Source organism: Alosa alosa, chromosome 1 (assembly GCF_017589495.1).
Source record: "Alosa alosa isolate M-15738 ecotype Scorff River chromosome 1, AALO_Geno_1.1, whole genome shotgun sequence".
NCBI classification, from domain to species: domain Eukaryota; kingdom Metazoa; phylum Chordata; class Actinopteri; order Clupeiformes; family Clupeidae; genus Alosa; species Alosa alosa.
Genome location: NC_063189.1, coordinates 31224194 through 31234389, shown reverse-complemented (window position 1 = coordinate 31234389; position 10196 = coordinate 31224194). Strand labels below are relative to the sequence as shown.

Genomic DNA, 10196 nt, shown 5'->3' with positions numbered 1-10196 from the left:
GTGCAGGGGGGAGGCACACCTCTTCCACTAACAACCACGTCGGCACTTTCTATATAATTATTTCATTAACTTCACTTAATTTATTTCACTTGAGAATCTTCTTTTTTTTGCTTATGGCTACTGTATAGCCCAGGCTGTATAGCCCTGCCTCTCTCCAAACTGAGCAGAATCATGTAGTGTGAGTCAGGCCAGAAAGGCTTAAATGACTGCTCCTGTCTAAATACACACTCCTTTGCTCTTTCAAAACATGTGCTCCCAGAACTGACAATTTCAGATAATTATAAATTCATGTGGCAGGTGTTTTTTTTTTTCTCTACAAGTCTGGAAGTCCTGAAGGGATGAGATGATAACAAGCACATTTTGGCAAAAGCAGAGGTGAGGGTGTTCACACTCTCTCTCTCTCTCTCTCTCTCTCTCTCTCTCTCACACACACACACCCCACACGCACACACACCCACCCACACACACACACACACACACACACACACACACACACACACACACACACACACACACACACAGTCTCAGTCACTCACTTTCTAATCCTAGCATTAGAACCCTGTGAACGGAACATAATTGTGAGCATGAGCTGGTGGTGATTGTCACATTGCTGACATGACTCTTCCAGACCCTCCTCTGGACCCACTCTCTGAATCCTTAAACATCCATACTATGAATAATAAACATGCAGAAATCTCATGACCAAGTTAAATCAGTTGAGGCCAACAAAGTGAAATGCTAAAAAAGGGGAAGATTTAAATGAACGGAATTCCCATGACATTAAGGTTATTCCCCTTTGACCAACAACAAAGTCGCTAGAGAAAAGGCCAACGACTTTCCACCACATAACTGTGCATCATGTAATTTCTTAAACATGAGGACATATTTAACATGTACAGACCATTTCCTGTTCCGGTGGTTAAGCTTAGTCCTTGGCTAAAACATCTTTCCATGGGAAATCTCAACTTTTCTTTTATCTAGGACAAGGATAATCCATGCACAGGAAATCGGCCCAGAATGATATTAAACATTTCACAATCTCACCAAGGCTCTTAAATTCTACATCAATTATCTATTGTGACTTTGTAAAAGGAAAACCTTGAAAACGGTTCATTAGAGATTAAATGCACAGCCATAATTGTACCCACCCACAACATCAGACAATAGCCTTGTTACTCAAAAGCACAGAGACAGAGAGAGAGAGAGAGAGAGAGAGAGAGAGAGAGCACATAGTAAATGCCTTCCATGTGATGGTCCCTTTCACTCATATGCAATTTATGACCTTAACAACCAACTGAAAGCCCTGTCAGGTTACAGCCACGTCCATTTGGTGCATCAATTAACAGCTGAGATCTGACAACAACAAAAACATGGCCTAAAATACCTGCAAGTATAGACCCCCACTAGTAACAACACTGGTGTTACTGGATGTACTAGTTTAACTGATGGTTCACAAAGCAATTATCCAATCAGCATTTATCAATCAGACAGGCTTCATGAGCTGTGCATCAGGTCCAACTGTTTCAAAAGAAAACAGACGTATCTGTGGACGCATTTAGATTGCTCTGCAGCTCCGTCTGGCAATCTTCCCATTCGAGATGGTTTTGGCATCACCAAAAACCCAGGAACCAATCACAGCCACTAATCTGGCATAGGGCTGGCTTTATATGATGACAGATGACAGACAGTGGAGCATGGTTAGCAGTGCATTGAGAACTACCAATGGCTGCTCAGTGTTAAATGGCACAAACGTGAGTAAACAACTGCATTTAAAAAAAACCTACAAGATATGCTTGCTGTACTTCTGCAAATTCTGTAAGAATTTACAGTGCCAATTTAAGTTTAATTTCACTGCTGGATAGGCCCCTTGGAATTGAATGGTTTGGAAATCAGAATGATTTTTGGTCTGGTTTCAGCCAGACTAAAGTTTTGTCTTTTTTGAGACCCATACTTCTCAACACACATTTCAATGTCCCTTACCTGTTTGCCGTACTTGCTTGCTGTCTGGCAGCCATAGTCAGAGCATTGGTCTGAACCCAGCGACATGGCGTCAGCGTTGGCACTGCCTGTACTGGCCCCGTTGCTACCTGTGAAGGTGTTGGTGGGTGGCAGGTCCTGGACGGCCTGGTGCTTCTTGCCCTCGATGGGCGGCGAGTGTGGCTGCAGGTGGACGGCGGGCAGCGGGGAGCTGGACTTGTAGTGGCGTGCCAGGTCCGGGCTGGACTGGTGGTGGTGTCGGCGCGCTGTGCCCAGGCGTGGGCTGCTGGGGTCTCCGGCGGCAGCACAGTAGCGTGCGGCGATGCGCTCACTGGCGCTGGCGCTGTCCTCCTCGTCGTCATCGTCGTCATGCCGAGCTCCGCCGCCACCGCAGCCATTGACCGTCACGATGCCGCTGTAGAGCGAGCGCTCGGACTTGGCGGAGGTGCCCGTGGAGCGCTTGTCCCGCCGGGGCTTGCGTCCGCGCTCCGCGGTGCCACAGCCGCCACGCTTGTCGGCCTGCGACTGGGCCGAGGCCGGCGGGCTGAACAGGTCCTCCTCGGGCTTGCCAGCCTCGTAGCCGTTCTTACCCTGGGCCCCGCACTGGCGCGCCGTCACCACCAGCAGGATGACCAGGATGACGGCGGCCGCCCCTGCCAGTACGCCAATGGCCACGCTCAAGCGCTGCTTACCCAGGGCCCGCTCGCTGTCCGGGTCTCCCGCAATGTCCAGAGACAAGGGTGCTGCCAGGCTACGTGCCACCTGCACAGGGAGAGTGTAGAGGAAGAGAGGAAGTGATGGGCACAATGCAACAGGATCAAAACAAAGATGAAGAGATGAGAAGGGTTTTTTTGTGAGGCACAGTGGGAGATTCCAAGAAAAAGAAGGTCAAGAAAAGTAAATTGAGGGACAGAGAGAGACATGACCCAATTTAAGAACAATTAAATGAGGAGTTGAAGAAGAAATATTAAGAGAGAGAGAATGGTAAAGACAGGTAAAAGAGAGGGGGGAGAGAGAGAGAAAGAGAAAGAGAGAAGAGAGAGAGGACACTTTTGCACAGCTTGTTTCTTGTCTGCAATAACAACATGTTCACTTTACATAATTTTTGCAAGCTATTTAAGACTCCTTTCTCCTGATGTTATGCCAGACTTTCAATTATCATGTCACAGCTTCTATCTTCAATCATGTCATGGTATCCTTTCAGTAAAATGTGTGTGCCTGGACCCCTGGAGTATGTGCCTGTGTGTTTGTTTCTTTTGCTTCGCTTTCGCTCTGTGTGTGTGTGTGTGTGTGTGTGTGAGAGAGATGTATGTGTGTGTGTGTGTGTGTGTGTGTGTGTGTGTGTGTGTGTGTGTGTGTGTTACAATGCTTTAATGAGTTGTGGCTTCAAAGGACAGCTCACTAGTACCTCTGCCTATTACTTTGTCTGAACCCTTCATGGGCTCACTTCCTGTAACATATTGAGGAATTACAGTGATTCTACACACAGACCACCAACTATACAGTGTTCAGTGTACAGGACACATGTACACTACTTTTGATAAACTGACATACATATGAACTATAGAATGCTCAATAAATGTTTGTGAAACATGTTGCCCCCTGAGAAAACTAAGAGCAATTTCATAAGGGTTTGATGTAGAGCAGCATTGTTTACAGACGGCCTGTCAGATCAGCTTTTCCATTGTGTTTAATCCGAGACACTGCTACAGTCTCTTGTTCTACAACACAGGGCTGTGTTATTGCCCAGTGCGCTGCTCTCCACAGCCCTGCACCTGTCTAAGGTTTCACCTCCTTTCAGTTTCAGCTGTAAATGAATGTTTGGCTACTACCCCTTCAACGTGATCCAGCCACTGTTCTGACATAAACAGATGGCTGTTTTCATATTGTGAGTGCAACATCTCACAAACCAATTCAGCTCACTAGCCACATGGAAGACAGTGACCCAGGTTTGGCATATTGGCTTCAAGGAAGTGTTACAGCAGAGGCTACAATATCATTGTTGATTCAAAAGAGTAATGTATTTTGAGTGAAGAAATGTTCCTGCTGCCAAGGTCACAGGCATGCAGTAATGTTTAAACCTTCATCACAACAGCCATGAGATTGCAGTGCACTGGAAAGTGGAGTGTATGTGTTCTCTTCTAGCACTAAAAAAAAATAAAAACTCTAAGATGAAATAACCTTCTGACTTCTTCAATAAAAAGTGCATAAGAAATGTTCAAACTACCATGAATAGGGTAGAAACTCTTTTCCTGCTTTCAATATTGTGTGTCCTTGTTGACTCGTGGAGGCACTGCAGTCCTTTCACTGTGTATTTTCAATAGTGACATCCAAATGTAGGGCAAAGAAATAAGAAATCCTTCCTGCTTACCCATCCTACTCTAACCCAGTTCTTATCAAAAAGCCATCTGTAGTGCATATCAACACAGACACAAGAACACAATACTGGCAATGCTGCTATTCTGCTACTCACCTGAGCGTCCACCAGAGTGGCATTTGCCAGGCTCTCGTTGATGAAGACATGCACCAGGGCAGTGGCGCAGAGAGAGGGCACACCGCTGTCGTTAACCCGCACGACCAGCCGGTGCAGGCCTCGGTGCCGTCTCTCCAGGGGCTCCGTCAGGGTGATCACCCCGCTGGTGGGGCCAATCTCGAACAAGCGGAATGGGTTGCCCCCGACCAGGGTGAAGCGGAGGTCAGCGTTGGAGCCCATGTCCCTGTCAGAAGCGTCCACCGTGCGCACCACAGTCCTGGCGCTGCTGGCAGGGGACAGGAGGGCGTAGGACTCGTTGGACGGGGCGGTGACGGAGGGGGGGTTGTCGTTTTCATCCGTCACAAAGAGGGAGACAGTCGCGGTGGCTGAGAGAGGGGGGTCACCGCCATCGACTGCGCGCACGCGAAACGTGTAAGCGTTGCGGCGCTCGCGGTCAAAGGAGGCAGATGAGAAGATGGTGCCGGTGTTGTTCTCGATGGAGAAGACCTCGTCCCTTCTCCCACTGGCCTCGCCATCCTCGGCCTCAGCCTCGTCGTCCTCCACAAACAGGCTCAGCTCTGCGTTCTCACCCTCGTCCGCGTCTGTGACCGTAACCATGCCAACGGGGCTGTTGGCCAGCAGATTCTCCTTGACGTAAAAGGTGAAGACCTCCTGGACAAACTTGGGCGCATTGTCATTTCTGTCAGTCACCTGCACGACCACAGTGGCTGAGCCCTGCAGAGATGGGGCGCCCTTGTCCCGGGCGATCACCCGGAACTCATAGCGCTCTCTCACCTCGCGGTCGAGTGACCCCGTGGCGCGTATGTCCCCATTATCGGTATCAATGTAGAATGCCCCGTTAACAGAGGGGTCCAGGGAGTATGCAATCTCAGCGTTTTTGCCGCTGTCTGCGTCAGCTGCTACTACAGTGACCACCCTCTCACCTGGGGCATTGTTCTCTGCAAAGTGGACCTCAATCAGGTTCTGAGCGAAGGTCGGCGCGTGGTCGTTCACATCCACCACTCGCACCATCAGTGAGCTGTTACTGGAGAGGCTGGGACTCCCCGAATCCACGGCAACAATGGTCACGCTGTACTCACGTGTTGTTTCATAGTCAAGTAGGGCTGATGTGTGCAGGAAGTACTTCTTACGGTTCCTGTCAAAGGCCTCATCTGCGGCGGGTAACGGGGCCAGTGCGGTCTCCCCCGCTGGCTTGAGGGTGAAAGGCACGTCTCCCACCACGGTGCATGTCACTGCTCCATTCTCCCCTTGGTCCCGGTCAGACACCTGCACCAAGGCCACCGGTGTGTCCACCAGGACGTTTTCAGGGACCAGGGCAGACCCGTCCCGCACCGGGATGCGTCCAATCTTGCGGATCTCCACTACGGGCACGTTGTCATTCTCGTCACGGACGTTGAGCACCACGGTGGTGCGATCGGTGCGAGGCGGCTGACCGCGGTCGCGGGCTGTGACTGTAAACCGCAACTGAACTACTTCCTCGCGGTCGATCCGGTGGAGGACACTGAGCCAGCCGGTGGCTTCGTCCAGGCGCAGCAGGCGCCTTACAGACTCAGTGGCCGCACCAAACACATACTCCACCTGGCCGTTGACGCCCACGTCCCGGTCTGTGGCACGCACCTGTAGCACAGGTGTGCCGGGCGGGGTGTTTTCGGCCATCTCGGCCTCATACACAGGCCTGTCAAAGCGGGGGCTGTTGTCGTTCACGTCAGTGATGGCCACGCGGAGGAGAGCCTGCGAGGAGCGCGGTGGGTTGCCGCCGTCCCGCACACGCAGCACGAGCTCGTAGGAGTCGCGCGCCTCGCGGTCCAGAGGGCCTTTGACAATGAGCTGAGGCTGCTTCTCACCATCAGGTGTGTCAGCTACCTGCAACTCAAACACGCTGCTTCGCCCGCCACTTCCTCCGCCTGGGGCAGCTCCCGCCGCCATCATGGCGGCGTCGGGGCCTCGTCTGCGGTCCCCGCCATCTGCTCGTCCTATAGGCCCCCCTCCAGGGCGGCGGAGTGAAGAGGAGGTGGATGGAGCTGAGGGTCCCGCACCATCTTGGATGAGCTCATAACGGTCAATGCCGTTGCGTCCAAAGTCGCGGTCTGTGGCAGTGGGCAGGAGATAGAGAGTGCCAATCGGCCGGTTCTCCTCCACCGACAGGGTAAGGACAGGGGAGGGAAACGAGGGGGTGTTGTCATTGATGTCAGTGATGACTACACGACCCTCAAACAGGTCCACCCAGCTTTGCAATGGGCCAATAACAGACACCTCAAAATCCAAGAAGCACTCATTCTCATCAAAAATCATCTGACACTGTGGCAGGCGCTCACGGTCAATCCGGCGAACTGTGGTTGTTAGCTCCCCTGTCACATTGTCAATTTTGAAGTACTCTGAGCCTGACTCCAGTGCAAAGGTCACGTCTCCAGTACCAATACCAGATGAGGATAAACCCAGATCTGCTGCAACGTTTCCAATCCGCACATCAGGGGGCCCCTCTTCTGCCACGCGGTATCGCAGCGCTGAGTTGACTCGCGGTAGCTGAGTCAGCAGCTGCAGGAGGAGCACGAGGTAGCAGCAGCAGCGCGCGGAGAGCACTGCGCCAAGGCTCCTGCTCCTCATGGCTCTCTCTTTCCCTCTCGTACCGTCTCTCCCGCTGCAGTTTCCACTTGCCCGGAATAGATGCCGTCACCTTACACACCACCAACAATAACTGAAGTGATGGATAAGCAGCAAAATACCTCTGAGTTATCTTTCTGACTGTTCTTCCTTTGTTGGGTTTCACGGTTCTTTAGTTTCCCAGTCACGTTCGCGATGTAATGAAATTAAAATTCCTTCTAGGGAAGAGAGGTCCATCCATTTACCTGTAATATATCCACTTGACTCTTAGTCCTTTGAAATGTACAGTAATTATAGAGGACAGACGTAAATAAAATCATGTAATACACTTCTCTTTACTTGTTTGGCTTCATCTGGATTCGACAGAGTGCCAGTTTGTCTTCCGTTTTCAGTCTTTCAAACTGCAATGCAGCAGAACACAAAAGGGAACTGTCCGCGACTTCAGCTTCGGGACACTGGAGTGGGCTATCTAGCAAATCCCCTCATTTCCTTAAGCATATTATATACTACGGATTGTTATCATGTTTTCGGCAGGTTGTCCCCTTACCTTTTAACACAGCGGAAGGAATATGTTTGAGCTTTCCCGCAGTCAAGTAGTGCCAAGCGGCTAGATTCCCTCACGGTTAAGTTGAATAACAGTGCTTTTCCAAAGGAGTTCTCAGAGCAGAAAAATATAAAACGCTTTACGGTACGTTTGAGCTCAGGATCACGAAAAACAAACAAACAACAATAATTCCGGCGGAGCCAGTGAAGACAACAGTGAAGTGTTCCGGGATAAATGCGTCTTTTCCAAGTCCCGCATTCTCAGTCCACGCGCCTCCTCCTCCCCTCACCTGCACGTTCTACTGCACTGCATGTGAGCGTCCCTCAAATGATGCTGCAGTCTCTCTCTCTCTCTCTCTCTCTCTCTCACACACACACACACTACCCTCTTGCTCTTCTTTCAGCCCCCTCCGTTCACTGCAACATTTCCCTGACCACGTAACTTGATCGTTCAGCTAAAACGGAAGAAACGAGAGGCAGCGTGCTATATGCTCACGCATGTTTGTGTGTTGATGTAGGCCTACATAGTGAAGGCTATATTTCCCTTACGCTACCTGAAAAAAAGTACAGTTAATCGTATCAAATTAAGGTTATTAAACAGTGCAAGTGATCAATAACGCTTTGGCTTATTTGGCCCAAACTGACAATATAATGAGCTAAATTAATATCATAGTGAATTAAACAAGTTAATAATGTGTCCGAATCGAACAACCTGGGGTCATGACAGTTCAACGTAATGCGTGAGAAAGTGTGCCAGTGACTTTTCCCCAGGACCTCAAAGGGAAACCTAACTTATATTTAGGCTACTTCAGAGGCACACTTATTCTATTAGTGGCCTATATTTCATACGGCACTCTTTTGGCAAATGCTGAGGGTTAACTGATAGAAGGTCTGTTGTACATGCCATTGCTTGCCCCTGTCCTCTGTTAGAGGTCATGTTATGATTGACGAATGTCATTAGGGCAATATTATCTACTTGTTCAATGTTACTTAGACACATTACAGCACAATTAGCACATTTTCACGATACCTTTATTTTACAATACTGTGGTATTGTGGTACTTTTGGCCTAATTAATAACTATTGATCTTAATGCCGCGGTGCATAGGTTATATTAGAAACGCTAGCAGTGTTTTATTATTTATTTTATTTACGCTATCTGATGACCACATATCTCATTTTAAACCGAATGCGACACTACATGACTACATGTACAAGGATCGTCCCTGTTTCCCAAAAGTGAATATACAGCAAGCCATCTCTCTCTCTCTCTCTCTCTCTCTCTCTCACGCTCTCTCTCCTCCCCCCTCTCTCCACGGGCTGCCCCGTAGCCACGCACAACCAGAGAGCGCAATGCAGCACTGACAGCGCTGCTCGGTGTTCGCAACAAAAGGAAACGCGGAGAGCAACCCCTATGTCTTGCTGTCTTCACAGTAAACTCTGTCTCTCGTATGGTCATAATAATTAGCGTGTTTTTGTCCATCGGTTTTGACTCTATCCATGGTTGCATGGAAGACCACAACATTTTAGCGCAAGGTTGATCGGGAAACACTGAGTTGCCCTCACACTGGCAATAAGAGCAAAGGAAAGCAAGTGCGGCTCTAGCACGGATATACCCATGCGACGGATAGCCTCTGCTGTGCTGCACCGGTCTGGTTAGCATTCTTCCGGCGTAGCCACGCGTCTGCAAGGCATGGGATGAGGAGCTCTGCGCCCTCTGTTGTTCGATTGTACTCGTTTTGATTTCCCCCTGCAATCAATTGCTAGTGCGAGGTGGGTGGGACGGTGCAGCATGTCCCATGTATGTTGGTTTCCGGTGGTGACGGATTACGTGAATGAATTAATGGATGAATGAATAAGTGAATAAGTGAGTGAGTGAATGAAATATATATTGACAGGCTATTGCTGGGTTCTGAGATGAATGGTAAAATAATGACAAGTTGACCTTAACATTTATAATAGCTATATACAGCATTTAAGAATAAATTCCTTTTTTCTCATATAACAGACACAAGATGCGGTCCTCATGTGTAATTATGACCGCCGCGCAGCGAAGCGGCGGTCATATAGGTTTAGTCAGATTTTTTTTTTTTTTTTTTTTTTTTTTTTTTTTCTTTTTCGCATGTCCAAATTTCCGTCAATGATTCCCGGGACACTGAAAGACCGGGGTAGACAAAACTTGGTGGGCATGTAACCCCATATGGATAGCATGGAACCATCGTTTTTCGTTTTGATCTGTAGCCCCCACGCTGGACTGCACCCCCGAAAGGAGGGTAGGGCAGACACAGTTTTCTGTGAATATCTCGAGAACCGTAAGGTTTAGGAGGACCATTATTTTTTTGTATGTTGATCTCAAGGGGCCATGTCAACGCATTCCATAACCACTCATTTCATGTATAGCGCCACCTAGTTAAACACAAAAAGTAAAAATGAGGTGGTGTAATTGAAGGTATCTGTGACCTAACATAGTCAAAACTGCACAAAATTGGAAGTGTAGGATCATTATGACACCCTCTGTATGCACGCCAAGTTTTGTGGAATTCCGTTCATGGGGGGCCACACAATAAATTAATTTATGTTA

At 49.0% G+C, this 10196-nt stretch overlaps 1 protein-coding gene across 2 annotated transcripts in view; it reads right to left on the bottom strand.

Moving 5' to 3' along the window:
• pcdh7a (protocadherin 7a) overlaps positions 1-7924 on the bottom strand; it is a 30441-nt gene extending 22517 nt beyond the window's left edge. For both annotated transcript variants that reach the window (XM_048257565.1, XM_048257571.1), the window contains exons 1-2: positions 4451-7924; positions 1981-2739 (exon numbers count right to left, since the gene is read on the bottom strand). In XM_048257565.1, the coding sequence (XP_048113522.1) occupies positions 1981-2739; positions 4451-7075 (3384 nt within the window). In that variant the 5' untranslated portion in view covers positions 7076-7924. The remainder of the gene's footprint in view (positions 1-1980; positions 2740-4450) is intronic.
• Between the last annotated feature and the right edge of the window lie 2272 nt (positions 7925-10196).